This window comes from Schistocerca serialis, chromosome 5 (assembly GCF_023864345.2).
Source record: "Schistocerca serialis cubense isolate TAMUIC-IGC-003099 chromosome 5, iqSchSeri2.2, whole genome shotgun sequence".
Lineage (NCBI taxonomy): Eukaryota > Metazoa > Arthropoda > Insecta > Orthoptera > Acrididae > Schistocerca > Schistocerca serialis.
Genome location: NC_064642.1, coordinates 575,933,360 through 575,960,645, shown reverse-complemented (window position 1 = coordinate 575,960,645; position 27,286 = coordinate 575,933,360). Strand labels below are relative to the sequence as shown.

At 42.8% G+C, this 27,286-nt stretch overlaps 1 protein-coding gene across 1 annotated transcript in view; it reads left to right on the top strand.

Annotated features, from left to right (window-relative positions):
- LOC126482106 (carboxypeptidase B-like) overlaps positions 1–27,286 on the top strand; it is an 88,721-nt gene that overhangs the window by 654 nt on the left and 60,781 nt on the right. The window contains exons 2-3 of the mRNA XM_050106082.1: positions 8,527–8,736; positions 19,292–19,388. Of these exons, the coding sequence (XP_049962039.1) occupies positions 8,527–8,736; positions 19,292–19,388 (307 nt within the window). The remainder of the gene's footprint in view (positions 1–8,526; positions 8,737–19,291; positions 19,389–27,286) is intronic.

Genomic DNA, 27,286 nt, shown 5'->3' with positions numbered 1-27,286 from the left:
CTAACATTCTAACACTGCACCCTTCCACTTCTCCTTCTTGTCATGTTATGAAAAAGAGTAAATCAGTGGTTCCAAAGAACTTTGCAACGATGAGATTCTTGCTTTGATTATAAGAGGGTGATCGTTATAACAATATGAAACACAGGTTTCTTCCCGCAATCCACCAAACACAATCCCACAAAAATCTATGCTACAATACAAAACATATTATACAATACTAAACGTATTATACAATCATGCAAATACATAATAAAGCTATGGTGTTTCTTATTATGACTGTCACATAAAGCGCTGAAAATGCTGAACTCAGTCATCGATACCTGCTAAATGGGATTATGGACTGTCATACTCACAGATCAGAGCAGTGTATCACCGTATTTAATATCGTCCAGAGTCGTCGATATGTCCTTGTAGATCTTATAATTATTTCCACAGATAAAAGTTCAATGGTGTTAAGAAGTGTAGGTCATTTGTGTTTCCCGAACTACGCTCCAAATGATGTCAAAATTTTCTGTTGAGGAAGTTTGTAATCATCTGTGCAGAATGATTGAGCCATTAACGATGCTCCACAAGGATTTCCTTAATCACCGTGGGATAACTTCCAATAACTGGCGCAGCATGTCCGCTAGGACGTGAAGGTATCTGTCGTTGTTTAGAGTCCCATCAATGAAACGAGGAACCAAAGATGAGATTCTTGGAAAATTACATCACACGTTGACGCACTAAGGTCGTTGTTTATCCATTTCTCACAGCCACCGAGGATCCCCAATTGACCTGTAGTGTATAATGTCAGGATTAATATGATTGTAGTTTGTAAATAATGCTTCATACGTAACAAAAATCCTACATAGAAACGTTGCAACGTTGAATCGGAGAACTTCAACCAATTCTGAAGGTCATTACCCCGAAGTAGTGCATGTAGCGAAATGTGGAGAAAATGATATGCATTAGAATGTAGCATTCGCACACACTTATTTGGCTGATCTCGCTTGCACACCAAGTTGCCACGTAACGAGATGTGGGCTGTGTGTAACCGCTGCTGAAATGTAAGGTGTATTTCTTTCACCTGCTGCTGTACTTATTCGTAGGCGTATTATATCATTCGAACTTCGATCAAATATTTTGACAACGTTTTTAAAGACAGATGGTGAGTGTTTGGCATGACCAGGATACCTCTCAGCTGCAGCCGCACTGGTACTCCAACAGTTTGGTGACGTTCACCACATGGAACTGTCGTATACGTTGCGTGAGTCTGAACAGCAGCACGAGCAAATTACCTGGCCAGACTAGCGGGCTTCAAGTTCACTGTGTCTCAAACAATTCTGGAGAACTATCAAGTTGCAGCGATTATCGTACTTGTGCTAGAGTGGAGTAACATTAATTTAATTGAGTACAGGTAGAATGCAACACGTGTTATACTATTGTAATCAATGCTGGCAAATCATCTTAGATACGTGAAAGGTGATCTAGCCTTTGGGCCGTTTGTTGTAATTCCAAGAAAAGTCTTACAAAACTGCTTTCTATCAATAGTAATGATCTTTGTGAGACGTTATACCTTACCAAGATCAAATGTTGCTATCGGCCAAGTCGTTGTGAGAATAAATCCTAAAAACTAACAACTGTTTCAGAATAGCTATACATGGTGTGTTCGATAACGCTAGTAATTGCCGTCTACGTCCTGATAACAGGTTCCTAGGAAATGATGACTCTGGTCCCTGTCGTTTGATTGCAGACCACTTGCTATCGATGCAACATTTTTATATGAAAATACCAAATGAATCAGTTGCAGCCTTATCGTTGCGGCAGTTCACTTCTTTCGTTGCTTAGTAGTTTCAATATTCTATGCTCTGTACTATGATCTTCATTCTTTAGAATAATTATTACTCAAAACATGTTTACATATTACGGAACTGAATAGAGTACCCACTGACGACAGCTCAAAGGCGCTGAAAAACGTTTAGGTGTATACAGAAAATAGCTGTTTGTATGAGAGATGGACCTGAAATCCAGTAACTTGAGAAGCTACGTCAGCAACATGAAGGCCATATTGAAAATCACGTTCATGGGTCAAGCTCGTAATTTTCAGATAAAGGGGTCAAGCCACATACCCTCCAAACAGAGAACCACACGAGAAAAACAATGGTATCTTTTTTAAAATAGCTTTATTCATTCTCGAGTTACAATTTTATAGAACAAGGAAAACGCTGCTGATAACATACAGCGACCGAAGGATGTGTTACATGTGTTGTTCAGCGTGTTGTAAGGTTGTTGTTGCCCGCCTCGCCCAGTCCATATCTAGCACAAGCACCAAAATGCGAACATCAGCAATCTGCCCCCTGAGATGTGCAAGCTTTGTGATCATTACATACACACTTGACTTCACAGGTCCCCACAGATAGTAAACTATCGGTTTCAAGTCTGGGGAATACGGAGGCCACTCCACCAGAGGTCTATGGCCTATCCATCTCCAGATACGTCCCGACAGCTATCCCCAATGAGGCGCTGCACTCCATCTGTGGGTATCAGTAGATTACAAGGGTCGCCCAGAAAGTAATATACCATATTTTTTCTCTCAGCCAACAATAAAGGTATGAATGAAAAACTTTAGGTGCCGGTATGCATTATTGGAAGTTTCCGGAGCATATGTGAACACGTTGACCAAACTCAAGAAGCGTTTACAACGACTTCAGCTTCGTAACAAGCCAGATGATAACGCTCGGCGTCACACAACTTTGAGGACTTCGGAAGACATCATTAAACAAGGTTGGACAGTCTCCCGCCATCCACCCTATGTAGCCCTCACCGAACTCCCTTAGAGTTCCACAAGTTTGGGCAATTAAAGGATGGAATTCGTGGAAGATATTTTGAGTATGACGAGGGGATAATGCGTGCAGTGAATAAATGGCTTCATGACGAGGAGGAGTGGTATCGACAGGGCACACATGGCCTTGTGTTTCGTTGGAGGAAGGCTATCGAACATGTTCTTAGTTGTTTGAGAAAAATCGACGTAATTTACCAGTTCTTGTATGTGAAACTATTTTTGTGTGATGCTTGGTAATTTACATGTGTTGAAAAATCTTATACACCAAAATATAGTTTGAGGATAATAATTATAATTATTATTATTATTGTTAATCATATGGTAATTACGTATCAGTTTAGAAATAGAACTGCGATACACAGTTTCGCCATTGATAGGTTTTTATCCCTATGTAAGTGCATTTTAAACATAGTAATTTTCTTTTGTATGAGAACTGGTAGAGGTGAGTGTTCGCTTTATCTTTAAGGTGACAATTGTGTGCTATTAAATTCTCTAGAAATGTGGACTGTGGAAGTTCACTAATTATTGATCTCATGTGTTACACATATTTTATTCGAAAAATTTAATACGCTATATCACTCGCGTATTGGGTTTTCAGTCATTACTTGTTAACTAGGATCTCTCTGCTTCGCCGAATTCCTCTGAGACTCCACTTAGCGGTAGTTACTGTTTCTGTGGTGTGTTACCTGATCTGCAGGTTTCTTGCACTCACTGTTTTCTTACGACGCTTTCCACTCCACAGAATACTTTACTGTTAAATGCTTGTGTGTGCCACTGTTACAGGTTTCCTCTTTCATGTGCTATTGCTTTATGGCATTGGAATATTTCTGTGTAACGTTTCAGTTTCCTTGGTTATGTGTTAGACAGTCATGTTTACATTTCATGTTTCAGTTTGTCTACTGTGTCTGACTTACTTTTACTTTTTGCTGTGGTGCTTGCCTTGTTAAGAGAGGCGTGCTTTTAGAATCCCACCCTACAAACCCTTAGACAAGATAGCCATAAAACCGTAACATAAGAACTTTCCTTCCTCAATATTTGCCTAAACCCACTACTTTTTCAAGACAAGAACAATCACAACATTTTCTACAGACTTTGTCCCTTACAACTGCTTGTAGTGAGAGCAAATATCAGGGTATCTGACGCTTTGGGCTCCACATAACGCTCATGGCTGTGTTGCAGTGTGGCGTTGCCTGAAATGACATTGAATCCAATTCATTTAAAATTATATGAGAATACCTTTAACGCATGATAACTGATAGAATACATTAAGGACGGTTTTCCTAAATGAAGTATAACGAACTGTGAAGGTAGAAGAGAGTTGGCAATAAAATCGAACTAAGGAGACTGAACGGCAGGTAACAAGTTTTATGATTGACAGAATAACATCACAACCGCCCACTGGCACAAAAAGGACGAAAACTGGGCTCCCAGAACCTGAAATATTAAAAGTGGCTGTACCCTATTACGTCACTCACAGTTGACATGTTGGATCATCTGTCGGATCGTTTGTCAGCGGACGCGCAGCATCGACGGATTGAACGGCGAGAGTATCATCTTTACGAGACGCCTCTAGACCTCAGTAGAGTGGCGTCCACTGAACGCTTCTGCTCTTGTTACTACTATTACTACCACCACCACTACTACTTTTCTCTCGGGGGCGACACCTCACTAAGCTCCCTGAGTATCATTTGCAAAGTAAGCATTCAGAGTTCTAGATGGAATAATTAATGTAGATTTAACTTTCAACCTTTAAAGGCACTCTGAGATGTACTGGGTCCATGTTTAATCTCCTTGTTCTATTGAAAATACAAAGTAATGGCGTATTCGTCAATTTAACTACATATTGTGCTGCATTGGTCACTTTCCCTTCGTGTAATCTGTTCCCAACCATACAAATTTAGTTGTTATTGGTTTATGCTCAGCTATTTGGCGTCCAGAAGTCATTAAAATGGCCGATAGGACAAGAGGGTCAAACCATAATTAGTGTTCAACGTGAGGTCAGTAAAGCACACCAAAGTAATCGATGCCCAAAGAAGTAAACACTACCCTGCTTCAGGATGTGTTAAGTTTTCCGGTGTCGCTGCATCTGTACAGTATGATTCCTAACATATGTGTTTATGTACTGTGGAGTTGTTTGATTTAATGTGTCACTAATTTATGGTTTCTGTTGAGAGGCTGAGAAAGACATTCATATGGACGGAAAATGGTAGTCAGTAGGACCATAGTAATATCACGGAAAAATTGTAGTTTGGTGGTGGTAGAGCCGTTGTGTAAAGGGGCATCGAGACTCATCGAAGTCCGGCGACTGTCTGCTTAGGTGGTGGCTGAAGGAAAACGGTTAATGAATGGAGTTGCATGTATGAGGTCCACAACCCAAAGTGTGACTCTGTCAGAATGCAGTTGTCACAGATCTCCTTCCTTTTATAATTACAAAATCCATTCCAATCCTCGAGCGGTTCTAGGCGCTTCAGTCCAAAACCACGCTGCGGCTACGCTCGCCGGTTCGAATCCTGCCTCAAGAATGGATGTGTGTGATGTCCTTAAGTCAGTTAGGTTTAAGTAGTTCTAAGTCTAGCGGACTGATGACCTCAGACGTTAAGTCCCATAGTGCTTGGAGCCATTTAAACCACACCAATCTCTTCTGGCGGAAACAGACAACACATAAACTGGACGGTAGCTGGCTGGTGGTTTGTAGTCTAGTCTGAAGAGTCGCACCTTTACTTTTCGTAAGACGCAAGCCACATACCTGTAGTATGTATGTGTAAATGGTGTAGTTCAGACTGGAGGTGGTCCTGTTAGCTTTTGGGGTGTTTTTCGTGTCATGATTTTTGGCCTACGCATCCAGCATTCTCGGTGACCAAATGTTGCACCTTCTTCTACATCTTAGTGAAGAGTATTCTGTGGACTCTCCCGTCTTCCAAGACTACAACATGAGTGTTCGCAGAGTTTCACGGATTCGTTCCTAGTTCGAGTGAGACTCAGGCAACCTATCACACCTCTAAGTGCCCGCTAAACCGTCTGATCTTAATATGGGACCATTTGGACCAGCAGGTGGAATGTAGCAACTAATATCATAGGAATTTAGTAGCTCTGCTGGTTGTAGTAGTGAATTTGCGGCTTTATTTAGATGTGGCACACCTGAAAATAGCTTGTGAAGGCTCTTTCTCAATGAATTAATGCCATTTTCAGGGCTAGAGACGGTATCATGTCGTAGTAGCATGTTGTCTCCTCGGGGCTACTAGTACACTACTGGCAATTAAAATTGCTACATTACGAAGATGACGTGCTAGAGACGCGAAATTTAACCGACAGGAAGAAGATACTGTGATATGCAAATGATTAGCTTTTCAGAACATTCACACAAGGTTGGCGCCGGTGGCGACACCTACAACGTGCTGACATGAAGAAAGTTTCGAACCGATTTCACATACACAAACAGCAGTTGACTGGCGTTGCCTGGTGAAACGTTGTTGTGGTGTCTCGTGTAAGGAGGAGAAATGCGTACCATTACGTTTCGGACTTTGATAAAGGTCGGATTGTAGCCTATCGCGATTGCGTTTTATCCTATCGCGACGTTGCTGCTCGCGTTGGTTGAGATCCAATGACTGTTAGCAGAATATGGAATAGGTAGGTTCAGAATTATAATACGGAACGCCGTGCTCGATCCCAAAGGACTAGTATCACTAACAGTCGAGATGACAGGCATCTTATCCGCATGGCTGTAACTGATCGCCGGCGGGGGTGGCCGAGCGATTCTAGGCGCTACAGGCTGGAACTGCGCGACCGCTACGGTCGCAGGTTCGAATCCTGCCTCGGGCATGGATGTGTGTGATGTCCTTAGGTTAGTTATATTTAAGTAGTTCTAAGTTCTAGGAGACTGATGACCTCAGAGCCATTTGAACCATTTTTTTTGTAACTGATCGTGCAGCCACGTCTCGACCCCTGAGTCAACAGATGGGGACGTTAGCAAGACAACAACCATCTGCACGAACAGTTCGACGACGTTTGCAGCAGCATGGACTATCAGCTCGGAGACAATGGCTGCTGTTACCCTCGACGCTGCATCACAGACAGGAGCGCCTGCGATGGTGTACTCAGCGTCGAACCTGGGTGCACGAATGGCAAAACGTCATTTTTTTGGATGAATCCAGGTTCTATTTACAGCATCATGATCGCCATACTGGGATATCACCCGACATGATGATATGGGGTGCCATTGGTTACACGTCTCGGTCACCTCTTGTTCGCATTGACGGCACTTTGAACAGTGGACGTTACGTTTCAGATGTGTTACGACCCGCGATCCATGCGAAACCCTACATTTCAGCAGGATAATGCACGACCGCATGTTGCAGGTCCTGTACGGGTCTTTCTGGATACAGAAAATGTTCGACTGCTGCCCTGGCCAGCACATTCTCCAGATCTCTCACCAACGTCTGGTCAATGGTGGCCAAGCAACTGGCTCGTCACAATACGCCAGTCACTACTCTTGATGAACTGTGGTCTCGTGTTGAAGCTGCATGGGTAGCTGTACCTGTACACGACACCCAAGCTCTGTTTGACTCAATGCCCAGGCGTATCAAGGCCGTTATTACGGCCAGAGGTGGTTGTTCTGGGAACTTATTTCTGAGGATCTATGCACCCAAGGCCGTTATTACGGCCAGAGGTGGTTGTTCTGGGAACTTATTTCTGAGGATCTATGCACCCAAATTGCGTGAAAATGTAATCACATGTCAGTTCTAGTATAATACAGGGTGATTCAAAAAGAATACCACAACTTTAGGAATTTAAAACTCTGCAACGACAAAAGGCAGAGCTAAGCACTATCTGTCGGCGAATTAAGGGAGCTATAAAGTTTCATTTAGTTGTACATTTGTTCGCTTGAGGCGCTGTTGACTAGGCGTCAGCGCCAGTTGATGCTAAGGTGGCGACCGCTCAACAGAAAGCTTTTTGTGTTATTGAGTACGGCAGAAGTGAATCGACGACAGTTGTTCAGCGTGCATTTCGAACGAGGTATGGTGTTAAACCTCCTGATAGGTGGTGTATTAAACGTTGGTATAAACAGTTTACAGAGGATGGGTGTTTGTGCAAAGGGAAAAGTTCTGGACGGCCGAGAACGAGTGATGAAAATGTAGCACGCATCACTGGCCTCCAAGAACCCCTGATTTTACCAACTGCGATTTTTTCTTATGGGGGTATGTTAAGGATATGGTGTTTCGGCCACCTCTCCCAGCCACCATTGATGATTTGAAACGAGAAATAACAGCAGCTATCCAAACTGTTACGCCTGATATGCTACAGAGAGTGTGGAACGAGTTGGAGTATCGGGTTGATATTGCTCGAGTGTCTGGAGGGGGCCATATTGAACATCTCTGAACTTGTTTTTGAGTGAAAAAAAAAACCTTTTTAAATACTCTTTGTAATGATGTATAACAGAAGGTTATATTATGTTTCTTTCATTAAATACACATTTTTAAAGTTGTGGTATTCTTTTTGAATCACCCTGTATATTTGTCCAATGAATACCCGTTTATCATCTGCATTTCTTCTTGGTGTAGCAATTTTAATGGGCAGTAGTGTATTTTGTGTGCTGTGTTTGTTTTGTGTTCTGTAGTTGCTCCAAAGCTGCGTTCAGGAACATGTCCACAATTTTTCATTGTGCTTAGCGTTTGCACGTTGTTCTAAAGGCTGTGTTGTTCGTACAGACACGAAGTGTATCGTCTGGTGCCCACGGAGGAGCAGCTGCCTGTGCTGGCAGAGTGGCGGCAGCGGGCGGACATCGACTTCTGGTCGCAGGTGCACCTCGCCGGCCACCCTGTGGACGTGAGGGTCCCCCCACACTTGCAGCGAGAATTCCGGGAGCATCTCTACCGCCACAGAGTGGAGCACCAGCTGCTGATCAACGACCTCGAACAGTGAGTTTTCGTTTCTCTCACACACGCTCTCATTCGACAGCATGACACTGTTGACAACCACACCTCCTGACAAAAAAGTGAAGCACCAGAGGGAAAGGAGGAAATGAAAATTCGCTACTCAAGGGGACATGTAATGTTGTTTCAGGGGATTCAACATGGAGTCAAAATTTCAAAGAACTTGGCAGGAAGGGCCCACTTATCAATATGACGTTGCGCCCCTTTCCGTCATGACGCGTGCAGTCGTCCGGTTGGGATGGGTGTTATAAAGCCGTGGCTTCCAAGGCACTTGTTCGACCTATTCCTGAGAATTGTTCATCTATACGCGAACCCTACCAAGTAAAAGTGATAGAAGAAACAGAATATCTAAAGAACAGAGGCGCGTTTCGTCACGTGATAGTTTAATGGGCGCGAGAGCGTTACAGAAATGTTCAACAAACTGCAGTGGCAGACTCTAGAAGAGAGGCGTTGGGCATCACGGAGAGGATTACTTCTGAAATTTCAAGACAGTGCTTTTTGGCAAGAGTCGGACAACATATTATTTCGTTCCACATACATCTCGCGAAATGACCGCAATGAAAAATTAAAGATAATACAGAGGCTTACCGGCAATCATTCTTCCCACTCGCCATTCATAAGTGGATCAGGGAAGGCGGATCCGTTTGTGCTACCAGAAGTACCCTTCACCACACACCGTCAGGAGGCTTCCGGAGTATTGATGTAGATATAGATCCTCTCCTGAGCGGAGCTGGCTTAAGACTGAAATGATACAAACAATGATTTCCACAATTTCTGGATTTATACGGTGTCTGTACACTACATTATAATGTTCCTCAGACATACATGTATGTCTGGAGGACATAGTAATGTAACATACAGGCACTGTATGAATATAGGCTTTGTGTAAATAATTTGTATACAAGGCCTCAACGGACTAAAATGACAATAGTAAAAGTTTTCTCTCCCTGTGAGGGAATCACAAAGTTCGAGCACTTTTCATGTGTCATCAATAAAATGTACAGCTGACATCAATACTTCTTGGCTAATGGCGAATTCATTTCGTAATATTTACAACAGCTGTGAACCGTCAAGAGAGAATTCAGACGTTCATGCACATCTAAAGGACATAATAATGTAATACATTCTACAAACACAGGCATTGTATAAATCAGTGGTATGTATTCCTCTAAGGGCTAAAATGACCATAATAAAAATTGTCTCTCTCTGTGTGGGAAACAAGGACTTCGAGCCTAAGGGATATAGAGAACATGACATAAGGAAGTTTTGGTCGGCCCAGGAGGCGTTCACAGCTAGCCGCAGTTGTTACGTCGACCACTCGCGATAAACAAGATATCCGGGTTCGAGTCGTGGTCTGGCACAGATTTTCATGTGACTTGTGCAGCTGACGCCACTACGTATTATCAAATTGCGAATCCATTTCGTAACAGCATCAAAAGCAGCAGTTTGGGTCGCCAAGCTGAGAGGAAAGCCAGAAGCGACCCTAGCGCAAAATTTACACACAGGATGTACGGTAGTAGTGAAAACAACCCATTTTCAAGATCACTACATTTAGATATATTTTTAAAAGTTTGGCAAGGAACGACAACCAGCGTCTGAATGAGGGAGGGAAAAGGGGGTGGGCGCCAAATGATACCCCGCTTGTGTGAGAAAAATCGAGGTGGAGTGGTTGCCAAAAATATGTCGCTTGTGCTGCTTCTGAGGCAAGCTCAGCAACAACTGTTGTAACTCGTCCTTGTTATCCCGAATGTCGATCCTGGAACGGAGTTCACGTCCGAGACGATCCCACACATGTTATGTCAGAGACAGATCTGGGCATCTTGCCGGTCATACGAGTAGCTCAACATCATGTAGAATTGTAGACAGTTCACTGAGATACGTACGAAGTGAGGACGAACATCGTCGTCTTGAAAAATGGCACCACCATTCTCTCGCATGAGAGGTAACAAATGAGGACAAAGAATATCCAGTGACTTACCGTTGTTTCTCCAACCACTATCAACCGTGATCTGAAGTCACCATGACACCAGAAGTAACTACGCTGTGTTTCCCCGCCTCTCCAGAACAACGTAAGACTGGAACCTTTCCCAAGATTGCCATCATACTCGCCAACGGTCAGCTGGGATAGTGCAGAACTGCGATCCATCGCGGAACCCAGTGCGACGCCATTTATCAGCAGTCTTTGCTTCCCGGTCATGGCACCAATCCAATGGCAACCGTTTGTGTTGTGGTGTTTACGGCAGCAAATACGTGGGACGGTAACTCTGTACTCCAGCTGCTCCGACGAATGGTGCAGAATGAGACACAGTGTGGCGGGAAATCTGTTACTTGTTCTTGGATGGCAGGCGCAGACGTTGTGCATGGTTCACAATTCGGCTCTCCTCCCATATGATGGTCAGGTATCATTGACTAGAATCTTGATCACGAGTACGTTGCGATAACGTTCAAATCCAGTTCAGCACCAGGCCAACGTCACATCCGGTAGTCCCACAAATCTGGCTGTTGCTTGATTCGACCTGTCGTCGAAACCGAGACACGCCGTATTGCCCCATTCAAACCGTCAGATGGTGATAACACCGCCTCTCATGAGTACGCAACATCTCCGTCTCCTTCACAGTTATCACAACACTTGGCGCTCTTCCCGTCACTTATACACTGAAGAGCCAAAGAAACTAGTACATCTGCCTAATATCGTGTATGGCCCTTGCGAGCACGCCGAAGTACCCTAACACGACGTGCCATGGACTCGACTTAAGTCTGAAGTAGTGCTCGAGGGAACTGACACCACAAATCCATCAGGGCTGTCCATAAATCAGTTAGACTACGAGGGGGGTGGAGATCTCTTCTGAACAGCACGTTGCAAGGCATCATACATATGCTCGGTAATGTTCATGTTTGGGGAGTTTGGTGGCCAGCAGAAGTGTTGAAACTCTGAAGAGTCTCCCTAGAGCCACTCTGTAGCAATTTTGGACGTGTGGGATGTCACATTGTACTGCTGGAATTACCCAAGTCCGTCGGAATGCATAATGGACGTGAATGGATGGAAGTGATCAGACAGGATGCTTACGTAAGCGTCACCTGTCAGACTCGTAGCTAGACGTATCAGGGGTTCCATATCACTCCAACTGCACACGGCCGCTAGCCTAGCGGTCTAGGACGCTGCAGTCATGGACTGTGCGGCTGATCCCGGCGGAGGTTCGAGTCCTCCCTCGGGCATGGGTGTGTGTGTTTGTTCCTAGGATAATTTAGGTTAAGTAGTGTGTAAGATTAGGGACTGATGACCTTAGCAATTAAGTCCCATAGGATTTTCACACACTTTTTTTTGCACACGGCCCACACCATTACAGAGCCTCCACCAGCTTGAACAGTTAACATTTTAATGTTCTTATAATAAGTTGTCGTCTCTTTAATCTAAGAATAGATGATCAATGCAGCTAGTCGCTATCTCTGTGTAATGTCTTGTCCGTATAGACATGTATCTGTTGTCTTTAAGATCCCTTCACCTTCACACATAAGTCTATACAGTAAAGTAAGGCCCTCCCAGTTCTCGGCTGATCCGTGATAAGACAGGCGAAAAATTAGACTAATGGAGGATTATTAGTATTATCTCTATTTTCATTCGCTCTCTCTCTTTCTCTCCCTCATCTATGTATAGTTTTTAATATAAGATTTCATTACATGATATAGTGATAAAAAGAACCGCCAAACAGAATCTTTGGTGGAGTCCTTCGTCTTGGTAATCAGCGGTGGCTTGCTGTAAGAGATCTTTACATTTATTATTACTGTTAAACACTGCAGTCAGTCGGGAGAATCAATCATTTGGACAATTTGTTCCTTTTACGAAAGATTGCGAATTCCAGGTGTGTACGAAGCCTTTTTGGACGACTTAACACAGACTCAGTGATTGCAGGCTCTCTTCGACACAGCTGAAACTTCCCCCCTAATTACAGGGCCAACGTGATCAACAAATGATTCAGAAAAAACTCATTCGTTCATTCACTCCAGAACAAAAAAGTCACAAACCTTATTTATGGAGGAAATCCATCTCCGTTACAAGTCCAGATCTCCGGTGATTCCACGCCTTAATTATTTTCCTTTTACAATCTCTTTCTCTTCAAAACAAACCACTAGCGGCACATGTTAATTGGCTCGCTTTAGCGAGAAGAAAAGCAGAATATGTATCTCTCAGAAACACGTCAATCCCTCAACAGATACTCCAGAAGCTGTCCTAATTACCACTCTAACAACCATGGAGAATGCATATATGCATCTCTGTTATTTCAAAGAATAAATGCACTAGAAAATACTTTGGCGTCGACGAGCTGTCGCCGCATATATTACGAAAAAATCAGATCAGATAACTTTTCCAAAGTGAATGAATGTGGATGGTTTGATTGAAAATGATTAATTGGTGCGTGGTAGAAGGTATTTGCTGTGGGGACATTACAACCATTACAGAGCCTCCACCAGCTTGAAAAGTTCCCTGCTGATATTAAGGCTCCATGGATTGATGAGGTTGTCTCCATACCCGTACACGTCCATCCGCTCGATGAAATTTGAAACGAGATCCGTCCGATCGGGCAACATGTTTTCAGTCATCAACAGTCCAATGTCGATGATGACGGGCGGAGGAGAGGCGTAAGGCTTTGTGTCGTGCAGTCATCAAGGGTATAAGATTGGGCCTTTGGCTCCGAAAGCCCATATCGTTGATGTTTCTTGAGTGGTTTGCAAGCTGACACATATTGATGGCCCAACGTTGAAATCTGCAGCATTCAGCGGAAGGGTTACACTTCTGTCACGATGAACGGTTCTCTTCAGTCGTCGTTGGCCCCGTTAGGATCTTTTTCCGGCCGCAGGAATGTCAGAGATTTGATGTTTTACCGGGTTCTTGACATTCACGGTGCACTCGTGAAAATCCCCACTTCATCGCTACCTCGGAGATGCCGTGTCCTGTCGCTCGTGCGCCGACTCTAACACGACGTTCAACTCACTTAGATCAGCAGTAACCGATCTAACAACTGCGCCAGACACTTGTTGTCTTATGTAGGCGTTGCCGACGGCAGCGTTGTATTCTGCCTTTTTACATATTTCTGTATTTGAATGGGCATTCCTATACCAGTTTCTTTGCCCTTCAGTGTAAATCTGTTAAGTATGTTACAACGTATAGAAACCTAGGTACCTTCACTTTTACATGCATGTACAATTTAATATTGTCGAAGCACGACGTGTCTTAGGCACTACTCTCTGGTAAAATTTAAATGATTGCATATAAAACTGTAAAATAATACGTGATAATCGTCAGGTACCAATAAGATTCTCTAGTGTTTATATGTACTGATTGTATTGAAATTTATATAACGCTAGAATTGAGGAACACCTTAAGATAGTTCTTGCCCTAGTGAATAACTCTTAACGACACCTTCTTACATCCAGTCTGGTCGTCACAGTAGTTATATCCAACTTACTGGGTACCAGGTTCCACATATTTAAATACAATAGTAGTTTTTTCTCATGCATATAGGTCCAAAAAATATCTCTCGTAGTTCACATTTTCGAAACTGTAAATACGTTTGCATTAAACAACCGTTAGGTACACAGGGCACTATTTCTAATAAATGGTGCTAAAGATGGACAACTTGTGACGGGAAACATCTGTTACAAATCACAAATTGACGATGCTGTTCTAACGCACGTGCACGATAAAAACATTAGGCGCTGCATCTGATATATTCAAACAAGCGGCGCTCGATTAGAAACATCAAATCAAAGTATAATTTCTACAAGTGACAACTCAGATAACAATTGTCATTACACTGTGATAAATGTACTGGTTTTAAGAAATATTTTCGTCCCAATGTGTCCTGTATCATAGTAGTTGTCTAAAAGTTCTCTACAAGTCTATGAAGATCTTTAAACCACCAGAATCGATTTCACCGGAATATTCTCTAAAGTAAATAAATAACTGAAAAAAGGTTTGAAACTATACCTCCCACACATTTCTGATGATTGTTTTATTAATGGGCCTGTTTTTACACTTACTTTTATCAAGGGAAGAAAGAGATGAACGCAAAATGTTGTATTTGTACGTTCATTTCTTCACGCTCCTGGAATATTTGTAATGACTGAGCTGATGCACCTCCGTTGTGTTACTAAACACCCATGCTTTTTAATAACAGCTCAGGCATATACTAGGGTGACAAAAGTCATGCAATACCTCCTAATAAAGTGTCGGACTTCCTTTTGCAAGGCTTAGTGCAGCAGTTCGACGAAGCATGGACTCAACCAGGCATTCAAAGCCCCTGCAGAAATATTGACCTATGCTGCCTCTGTAGCCGTCCATAATTGCCGGTGCAGACATTTTGCGCACTAACTGATCTCTCGATTATGGCACATAAATGTTCGATGGAATTCATGTCGGGCGATCTGGGTTGCCAAATCATGCGCTCGAACGGTCCAGAATGTTCTTCAAACTAGTCGCGAACAATTGAAGCCCGATGACATGACGCATTGTTATCTACCAAAATTTCACCGTTGTTTGGGAACATGAGGTCCATGAACGGCTGAAAATGGTCTGTAAGTAGCCGAACATGCCAATTTCCAGTCAGCGATCGGTTCATTTGGACCGGAGGAAGCAGTCCTTTACATCTAAACACAGCCAACACCATTACGAAGCCAACACCATCTTGCACAGTGCCTTGTTGACAGCCTGAGTCCATGGCTTCGTGGGGTCTGCGCCACACTCGAACCCTACCATCCGTTCTTACCAACTGAAATTGGGACTCATCTGACGATGCCACGGTTTTCCAGCCGCATAGGGTCCAACCGATATGGTCACCAGCCTAGAAGATTCGCTGCAGGTGATGTCACGCTGTTAGCAAAGAAACTCTCGTCGGATGTCTGCTGCCATAGCCCATTAATGCCAAATTTCGCTTCACTGTCCTAACGTTTACGTTCGTCGTACATCCCACATTGATTTATGGAGTGTTACTTGTCTGTTAGCACTGACAACTCTATGCAAATGCTACTGTCGATTGTTAAGTGAAGGCCGTCGCCATAGCGTTGATGGTGGTGAGAGGTAATACCTGAAATTTGGTATTCTCGGCACACTATTAACACTGTGTATCTCGGAATATTGAATTTCCTAACGATTTACGAAATGGAATGTTCCACTCCGCGTTCAGAGTCTATTAATTCCCGTCGTGCGACCACAATCACGTCGGAGACCTTTTCAAACGAATCACCTGATTACAATGCACTGCCCTTTTATAGCTTCTGTACGCTATACTACCTCCATCTGTATATGAGCATATCTCTATTCCATCACTTTTGTCACTTCAGCGTATATGGGAGTTGATATACCCCTTCATTGCGTTGACGATTCCTCAGGAGCGTCGAAGCCAACAATGCGGTTATTTACCGGTACGCAAGCAACAACATGCGCTACCTAATATGGTCCAAGACGACGCGGATAGAAACAGGATTCTTCCGCCGCTCATAAGTTGTATTGTATTGTTGATACAAATGTAGGGTCCAGGGCTGTGGATAGTCCTTGTATACCCAATACAAGGATAGTCTCAATGTCATTCTCCTTCAGTGCAGGGTCAAAAGTGAGTACTATGCGTTTCTTAGTGTTTAGGCGAATGGAGCTAATCAGTAGGCTCAGTTTGTATTTGTGTGGTCTATGGTGAGCCTTAAGAGGGTTATGGGGACACCAAAACGGAGCCTCATATTGCAAGATGACTATGCACAGCAGCGGCTCAAATTTTTACGATATATTCTTAAGACGTCGGGGTGGAACAGCATTTAAAATTTTCTTGATATATTTATTCGTTTCCGATATGCAGAGGTGCAAATTTACCCTACTTCTACACGTAAAAAAAAAAAAAAAAAAAACCGCACGTAAAATCCAGTGTGAGGCGGAAACGTAGTTTGTAAAGTGACGTAGCACGAAGAAATATGCAGTAAAGTGTTTCCATTACCATCAGAAGTGTTCTGGGAACCCCACGTTGAAGAACAGAAGCACAAGCAAAATTTTTGCTCCCATAAAATTGGGTCTGACGTGTATAATTAGTTTTGCGTTACTTCAGTTTCACGTAAGTAAACTATCAAAATTTCACTGACCCATAAAGTTCTTTTCATATGAGTGACATGCCCTGCTGTGGTAGGTAAGAGAAGGAATCCCGAAGAAAAATGCTCCTGTCGGAGCACAAAAAAGGCGAATATGTTCCTGTTTAAAAGACTGACTGGAAAATCGTTCTACCTTTCTCAGCATCTTTAAATATTTTCCCAAATATTTTTACAAGCGGACATTTTCGCGCTTTCTTTGCTGAGAGCGAAGGAGACACTGGCAGTGGGATAGAGACGGAAACGTGATAAATAGTGGAAGATAGTAGACGGTGGTTGTGGTATAGAAAGAGAGAAGGAGATAATGACATTGAGAGGCAAAAGAAGGGATACAGTGGCAGTGGAACATAGTTGACAGTGACAGAACAGTGCTAGGAAAAGAGTGAAGGACGCAGTGCCAGTGGGAGAGGAATAAAGAGACAGAGAAAGTGGAAGTGGGTGTGAGCCAGTGATAATGAGAAACAGTCTATGACAATGACAACGAGGAAGAGAGAGATAATAACAGTGAGAAGAGACAGCAGCAGTGGGTAGGAATGAATGAGTTGTAGCAACAAAAGAGAGCAAGAGGGACAGAGCTACAGTGGAAGGAGACAACAATAGTAGGACGTAATGAAGGAGACGTGGTTGTGAGACGGGAGACCGTGACAGAGAGACGCAAAGAAATAATGACAATGAATTGGGGTGAATTAGTGAGTGAGAATGGGCATTTGGGAGTGGATGTGTATGAGCGACTTATAGTCATGGACTAGTGTGTGTGTGTGTGTGTGTGTGTGTGTGTGTGTGTGTGTGTGAGCGGCTTACAATTAGGGGAGCTTTTGCGAGTGAGAGGTGCTTTACATGCTAAAAAAAAAAGCGCTAATATGTTCGCACGCCAAAATGCTTGGGTAAATTTGTAAAGGTGTTGAGGAAGGTAGAGCGAGGCAGCTGGACCCCGGCTTTTCAGTCCGAGCCTTTTAGACAGGAGCATATCCGCCTTTTTGTGCTCCGATAGGAGAATTTTACCGCTGGTACTCTTTGGATTGTAGAATCGTTGTTGTTGTCTTCTTTATAACGTTTAACCACGTTGTAAAAGATTCTGTTCCCCCCTTACCTGAACTGCTTGTCGTCCACGTTTCAGTTCCGTACAAGGTTGCACTTCAGACCAACACCTTCAAAAAAGACTACGAAACACTTAAATTTGCATTCGGTGTGAACATATGTCTCTTTTTCAGCTTTCAACTTTTCTCGTTCTTGTAATTCTAGTTTTACGTCCTCTCTACATCTGCTATCATCACTTATTTTGCTGCTCAAGTAGCGAAACTCATCTACTACTTCTAGTGTCAGAGATTCTAATCTAATTCCCTCAACATCTCTAGATTTTATTTGACTACATTCTATTGCCCTTGATTTAGATCTTCCTCTACATCCATTCTCTGCAGCTGCTGTCAACTGCAAGGCAGAGGGTACTCCCATAGTACCACATATCAGAGCTACCTCCCGCTTCATTTACTTGTAGCGTGCACAAATGAATCTAACATTGTCCTTTCGATCCATATGGGAGCAATAGATAGAATTCATTCCGTTCAACTGGAATTATAATATATGAGAAAGGGCGATATGAGTGTTGTTGACATTACAGGAAATATACACAACAAGTTACTGTATTAGATGCTGTATTATATTATCATAGCCGTAACGTATTTAAAGCAACTCATACACATATTCCAAGTTTCAAAATTTTTGCTCTAATCTAGATAATGATTTGAGCGCAAAAATCATGTTGTATCTTTAAGTACAGTTTGCTTCTCACCTATACAAATACTGCTTTAAACATGATGATTGAGTGACGTAACAAATTAAATAATTTGACACGACTTATGGATTACTAAACTGACAGCATTGCAAGCCGTAATTCCACAAACACAGCTATGTTCATGATTCGAGGGAACAGTAGTGTCTTTGGTAATTAGATTTAGCCGCTTTTTAGCATTCCAGGCCTATTCTTTTTCTGGAGGCTCGTATCTCGGTTGTCGACGTATTTTCGCCAGAAAACGCAGTTGTGTCCCAGATGACCAGTACGCGCATCGATGACGATCATTAAACTGAAATTCTGTTTGTGGAGCCTTGTGGAGCGAGGCGGGGTAATGCCGTTGATGCCGACTCGTCTGTCAGGTGCCGACTTCCCTTCAGAAAAATGACTCCTCAAAGTGCCGAACGGAATTTCAAGACTGGCGAAGATTGGGCACAGGAGTTTTTACCTGAAATTTTTTGCTTCGACTTCGGACGTATGTGACCAATGTGGCTCTATGTAAAAATCGTTAATTAAGGGCTATGGCGTTTCTGTATTTTTATCGTAGTTATTAAATTAAATTATTATCATTGTATTTGTATCAAACCATTTCTGCTCTTTGAATAATCTCTCAATGTCGCTTTTCAGGGTCTTCGAAATGGAACGACAATGGGCGCAGACAAGAGCAGTCTCCAGAAACCCCGAGTCTCGCATATCGTTCACCGAGTACCTTCGGTACGATGAGGTACGTTGCCACAAGGCGAAAGCGCAAATTCACAACCATACCTTTTCACAGTGGTTGGTCACTACATTATCTTACGTAAGCTAAATACAGCTAAATACACTCCACGGCAAAAAAGTAATGCAGCCAGAAAGGGAGGAAGAAACGAAAAGAAACTTTATGGGCTGATGTTATTCCGTGATTAAGAGCACGACGTTGCACCCTCTCTGCATGTGTGACACCGATGTGATTGGGAAAGCTGTTCAAATATCAAATGTGTGTGAAATCTTATGGGACTTAACTGCTAAGGTCTTCAGTCCCTACGCTTACACACTACTTAACATAAATTATCCTAAGGACAAACACACACACCCATGCCCGAGGGAGGACTCGAACCTCCGTCGGGATCAGCCGCACAGTCCATTACAGCAGCACCATAGACCGCTCGGCTAATCCCGCGCGGCAGGGAAAGCTGTCATGAAGCCGTTGCATCCCCTCCTGAGACAAGATGCCCTATAACACCTGTAACTGGTCTTAAATATCCTAAATACTGGCACTGTGACGGGGTTGATGTCCAAGATGCTCCCACACGATATATTGGACACAGATCTGGGGATCTAGCTGGCCACAGTAGTACCTTAACATCAGCGAGACCGTTTATAGAGACACATGCCAAGTGTGTACGATCCTAATCCTGCTGAAAAATGGCACCTCGATTCTGTCGCATGGGATGTAACACAAGAAGACACGTGAAGTACGTGGCGTACCGTTGTTCCATCATGATTCCGTCAATCACAACCTGCCTTTGCCTGAAGCCATACCAAATGGTTCTCTCTAACATGTCGCCAGGAATAACACCACTATACCTCTCCAAAACAATGGAGCAATGGAACCTCTCCCAGGTCGCCGCCGTACGCATCGACGATTGTCATCCGGATAGCGCCGAACCGCAGTTCATCACTGAGCTCAATACGTTGCTATTCATTAGATTCCATGCTTCTCAGTCACTTCACCTCTCCAAACGCAGCCGTATGTGTTGTGTTAATGGCAACTTGCGTGTGGAACTGTAACTACCAAGTGCGGCTGCAACCGGAACGCAGGGAATCCATTATTTGTTCTTGGTAGGCACGAACAGACGTGAAGGAGTTACGATGTGCTTGGCGAACAATACGGTGGTACCACACTGTGGTGGTCAAAAATGTACGACCGAGATGTTGACCAAGAGTGTGTTTGCCCTTACTTTCCCACGCAGTCAAGCACAGTGTCAACGTCACATCCGAATGTCCCATAAATCTGGATACTGCATGATTCGACTATCTGGCCAATTGGAGAACCACAATAAGGCGGCTTTCAAACTCTTTCAAGTGCAGATAACGCTATCTCACACGAGTCTTCAGCTTCTTCGTGTTATTCACAGCGATCACTCAAAATTCAATGCTGTTCGTGCCCCTTTTGTACCCTACGAGGCCTGGTAACAACACTAAACACGAGCAATACTAATGCACTCTGGTGGACATTGGCCATTCTACTTGTCACAGCGAATCGCAACTCTAATCATTTACACACCCACGAAGGTGGGTACGTGTATGAAGTTACAATTACATCCGAACATGTCTTCTGTGTGCTTAATTTTTTTTGTCAGTACAGATATGTGTGTGTGTGTGTGTGTGTGTGTGTGTGTGTGTGTGTGTGTGTGTGGTGTGGTGTGGTGCGGTAGGGGGGGGGGGGGAGGGATGTGATACGGTCTAATTCTGTCAAAAGCTTGTAATTAGATTTTTGAGGTTGTTTTGTTTACCTTTATCCTCTACGCTCTAGCGAACAGTGAATGGATGTTGAGTGAAATATTGAGTTGCAATGGACGCTTAGTACGGCAAACATGTCGTTGTGCAGTACCCGTACAGTAGAGGAAGTGGCTATTTGAATTGCAAGCAAGATTTCGGTGTCTTTCATTGCTCTCATCGACGCAAGCTATTTGTGAGTGAAAGCGATTCTTAAAGAAACCATGACAGCTTTGGAACATCGAGGTCAGCATTATGACTACATTCGCTGGAAGTACGAATGAAGGATCCTCATTTTGAAATTTCAGTGAATTACAAACATCAACTGTGTACGGGACGTGATAGAATCAACAGGCAGGGTTGAAAATGTGTGCCCGACTGGAATTCGAACTCGGAAGCTCCAGCTTACTAGGCAGGCGTTCTAACCCCTAAGCCACCGAGGACACAGGACCTCAGATGTTAAGTCCCATAGAGCTTAGAGCCATTTGAACCATTTGAATTTTGATTCTTGTCAGTGTTGTCCTCTCGTTTGTTTCGAGCTACGTATTTGATATTCCAGATTATCCATCAAATGTCCGTTTCTGAACTACGGCTCCAGTATCTGGGAATATAACCGCGGGACTGACGTTTTCTAACTGATCTAATACAGCCTTTACTGATGTACTATCTTGATGCCCAACGTGGGGTCAATACATCCAACTACACTGCTGGAATGAAAACTGTAGCATCACGAAGACAACAAACGTAATGCCATCTACATTCAGTGCGTAAGTAGACAATACACAACCGGATTCTTATTCAGAAACTGCATTTGAACGTCGTTTGTTTGTCAGAGGATCGTGTTACGCTTCGTGTATGAAGGAGAAATTTCTGTTTTTAAGTGCCGGAATCCAGCAGTGGCAGCAACATTGTCAATCGAAACTGTGCTTTGTCGTTCCGCGATGCTGTTGCATGTGAATTTTGAATCGATTGGTTCAGCAGGGCCTTAGTCGACGCCATGCAGGGTCTCAATGGCCCCACGCAGCTAGCGCCTGAAAGAAAAGACATAGCTTTCGCTCTGCCGTGCAGGATGTTACAGTCAAGTCCTGTACATGGAACCAGGAAATAGGCTGGTTTCCAACAAGGATTTCCTGAACTTGACTTGACTATAGGTGTGTATTAGTAGTAAAGAACAAATGTACTAAAACTTTATGCATGATGCGGCATTATTTCAGGTATCTGTGTGTTTATCAAATCTCCTAATGTATGTATGCCACCATGATATAATTGTGTAGGTGTATTCAACGGCATATATATATATGAATCATAGCACTAATGATAGCTTCTAGGTTACCTGACATCTAGATCTGCAATAAAAAAGACAGATGACATTACGATCGATGCTACCTTCTTCCTGTCCTGGATTACATCACGGTCGTCGGACACAGTCATTCCCATGTAATCAAACATAATGAATATTCTGATCCTTACTGCCTCTCTAACATTTCCAGCGTTTCTTGTGCAAAAGAAGCGCAGCCAAGGCATATAAAAACTCTTTTTCAGGTTAATATTATTTGGGAGCTTAAGGACACCAATCCATGCACTGTGTTCATTTCTTTATGCTAGTCTTCAGAGAAACAACCACTGTACAATGTGCATTCACTGTCTTCGTCTTCAGACTGCACACCCAAAGCATTATCTCCAGTTAAATTTGAATTAGACTACGAATGACTGGAAAACTGTCTTCTGTATTTTCCTTTTCTCCTTATTGATTTCGCTACGGCTTTCATCTCTTTGAATTGTTTCAAACATTCCCTGTACGCATACGATGTTAGCTACTTAACCGATTCAGAACATGCTGATATTACTAGATCAGATGGCTCCAGATTTGGTTTGCCGATTTTAGGAGCGGGCCTGATGAAAATTGGAATCACATTTGCTCCGTTGTTTGCATCTTGTGTGTCAACTCCTGGTGTATTGAAAAGTCATTGTCTCTAAGTATACGCCTGTTAATTGGAAAGAATCACGCTTTCCAGAGACCGTTTTGGAATATTTTACATTTTTACGGCTCTCAAGTATGCTTCTTACTGCTCTCACGTATGCCGCTCCAAATAATCTCGTAATCAAAAGCGATGTTGCTACTTGACCTGGGTTATTTGCAAACCAGATTTCTACTTCTTGAAGATAACACGTTTTAAACAGTCCCGTGAGTTCTACACATGAGGCTGTATTTTATGCGTGGATTGGGGTGATAACCAGATGTAGTGGACACTGTTTTCTCTTGCTTTGTCTCTCACACAAATGTGATATGATACCCCTCAAGTATTAGCGCTACAGGATTATCGCTATATTGATCCAAAAAGTTCGCAAAGTTTTCAGACCAGTTAGTAAAAATAACATTCTGAATCCATCTACTATGGTCGAAAGATAAAGACATTCCAATATGAGATACCATATTCTAATACGCAATACTGTCGCGTATTAGGATATCCATGGTATCGCATGTTAGGAATAAGCCATCTAACGCTAGAAACCTAGCCCTATAGTTACGCTGCCTGGCTTGAACAGTTCACTATAGCGAACGAAAGAGTACTTTATGAAGAATATGTTTTTGTTTCGTTGTTGTGGTCTTCAGTCCAAAGACTGGTTTGATGCAGCTCTCCATGCTACTCTACCCTATGCAAGCCTCTTCATCTCAGAGTAACTACTGCAACCTAAATCATTCTGAGACTGCGTATTGTATTCATCTCTTGGTCTACCTTTACGATTCTCGGGTAAAAGTGCAAAAGGACTGCTATTGAACTTGGTTCTTACTTTCGACAGCATAATTTGAAAAGTAAATAATTACCGTTTAGATTCGCACCAATGAACTGAATACTTACTCGATTGGTTACCCTCTCCTGCATTTTAAAAACGGGTTTCGTGAAAAATAAAATTTTGCTAAAAATATAACTAACCAAGAATCAATTTCTCATCGAGATAATAACATTCTCTCAGTCCCATAAAAAGAACGGCCGTAACGTAAGTTGGATGAATTTTGTATAAATTTTTTTCAGTTTTTTGACATAGGTTTTTAACTTGTACTATAATAGTTCTTATATTATGAATGAAAACACACACAACACTGGTGTAAAATTCTACAATATTTATTATTTATTTCACAAACTGGTTTTCGACTGTTACGACATCACCACGTACAAAGGTAAAAGAGTATCTCCATTTCCAGAGATGAAAATAATAAGATTCAGGAATAAAACGAGAGCAGTTATTTCAGTGTCAGTGGGATATAAGATTATTTAACTAAGATGAAATATGTGACAAATAACTAATGAACTATACACAAATTACAGATGGTGCAGATGGCTCCATGCACTATCGGACCTAACATCTGAGGTCATCAGTCCCCTAGACTTAGAACTACCTAAACCTAATTAACCTAAGGACATCAGATACATCCAAGCCCCAGGCAGGATTCGAAGCTGCGACCTTAGCAGGAGCGCTAATTCCGAACTGAAGCGCCTAGAACCGCTCGGCCACACCAGCTCATCTTGCCTAGTAAAGCGGTGCGGGTCTCCCGCATCGTTCCCCTACGCTCTGTAAAGAAGCATGGGACTTCATTTCATTTCACAAATTGAACAATAAACTTTGGTGAGATGGTCGTCTTATAGGAGTGAGAGAATACTATTATGTCGATGAATAGCAAAATAATCATGTCTTTAATAGATCTTAAAATACAAACAAATAAAACATACTAGTGAGATTAAACAGGTAACTGAAGCAGCGGTGGTTGTGCGAACTATTTTTTTCAGCACGACAAGATAAATAATGGTAACTATAATAAAGGAAAAATGCGGCGTGTGAGTAAGAGGAGTAATTTACAACACAACCTGGATGATATTATGAAAGGGTACCAGCAGCTAGAAGCGGTGAGTAAGGGAACTGTGTTTCGTCATTCAGTACTAAGCTGGGGTAGATGGACATATCTTTATTAATTTCCACTATTTCAAGACAGTTCATCTTCCTTCCTTTATGGATGTAATATAATACTTGATGTTGCACCTCATAAATATGTCCTTTAAGCAGATGGTCTGCAAAAGTAGGGTGTCCAACTTCTGCGATGTTCCTTCAAGCGGGTGCATATTGCCGTGATAGAATGACCTATACAGAATTTGCCACAATTAAAAGTAATTTTATATGTTTCACGCTTTTGCACAGCTGGAATTACAAGTAGTTTTATACGTTCTACTCTTTGCCAAGGCTGCAAAAAAATGACTTTATATAACCATGGCTGCTTCAATTATCTGATTAATGTCACTAGTATAATTTACCTGTTTGTGTTTAGGAACTATTGAAGATGTAACACCCCACCCATCACATATCTGGTTTTGGTGTGTGTTCACCCCAGGTAATTGACTAACAGATCAACAGAGAGTGCAAAACTGCCGCAATGTCGGATTACGCAAAGAAAGTAATAAGGCCCTGTGACTACTGATTGAATTGCAGTGGCAGTGTTGAAATTAATTGATTCAGAATTGATCCCTTTTAATTAAAAAGGGGTGCACATTAATGTTATATTCAGCTACTGAACACCAGCTGCAAATGTTGAACATAAAATTAATTAAGAAAGCGACTTGGGATTTCAACTACTTGATTGAAAATAGATGCAGTCGATTAGCACAGATTTATTTTAACTCACGACCTTCAATCATCACATTACATGACTCTCCTAACAGGCAGTGGTCATAAATTGCGTTTGCATGGAGTAAAGTGCGATAAATCAAGAGTAATTCCTATCGACTGACCCAGGCGTAATGCGAAGTGCGAGAAGAATTCTAGAATACACGGCCCATGAAACCCTCGTGGAAACTTTGCCGATGTTATCCAACAAATTAATGAGTGGCCGGAGCGGGCGCAATATCACCGAATTCAGCGTGGTGGCGCGGCAGCGTTATGTGGACGTCAGCCGACCTCATGGTGCTGCAAGGCTGTGCTCGTCTATTCACTTCTAGCTATCTTGCTCAGTACATAGCTGAACCAAAACTTTCTATATCCAAGCTCAATCGTTCCGTTTGCTAAGTCCTAAACTGCAGAGATGCTCACTCTCTCTCAGGCAAGCTGAGTAATGAACGCCATGTCCGCACTCTAGGCAAGCTGGGAACGGAAAACCACTATGGAGACTTCTCCCAGTCCATTCTTCGCCTCGGTTTCCCTTCCAGTAAAATCACTTACGCCAATTGCAGCGCAACTCGCGTTAATTATGTATCGCTTCCAGGCGCCAACCAGTGCCTGCTCTTGGAAGTGAACAAATTCCCACAAAATTTCCCTTCCTCTCAACTTCTGCTATTTAGCTCCTTCCAGGCCATCCATCAAGGTCAGAGTCTGCACAAAACACCAATTTTTCCGGAATTCTGACTCCCAGGAGAGTACTTCAAATTCCTTGGTCCTATGTTCCCATCAGAGGCCGGCATATTTCATTCTGTCGCTCTTCACATGATTTATTTCAGACTCTGGGGTCCGTGAATTCAGCATGAAGTTACTATAGTCACGAACACGCATATTTTGGCCTCTGTTGACCGCTCCACCATAGCTTTGTGCGGCTTTCTCGCATGTTTCACTGAAAACGGGATGAAGGACATTTATCAACAAGCATACAAGTTCTCCGTCTGCTTCCCAGTACACCAGCATGGGGTCAACCACCCCCCTCACTGTCACTCATGTTAAGGCAGCTGGAGGCTGCGCCCCGGTTACCGCTTTCTCAAGAGTTTGAGCACCATAAGCTGCCTATTGTCACTTTCCTTCGCTGCTCCCCAGCCATGCACTGTGGTCAACTTGAATACTTCCCTGGGATAAACTAGCCTCCAGTAAATCGACGTGTTTCCACAAAGTTTTCGTGTCGTGTGAATTACATTAAAACCATCACCCAACATTAATTATTCCAATATGTCCATACTATACCCTCTACAAGATGTATTGTGCCTTGTCAGTCATTTTTGTTCAGCCCTACTGTTCACTCAACGTGAGTTAGGTGGTCTTTAATGACTTCATGTAAGGGGCATAGTTCTTGCCATCTTACAAAGACAAGATTAATTCGTTCAGCCACACCCTTGGTATACGTCATTGAGGTTTATTGTTTAGTTTACTTTCTTCTATGAACAATTTTTGTAA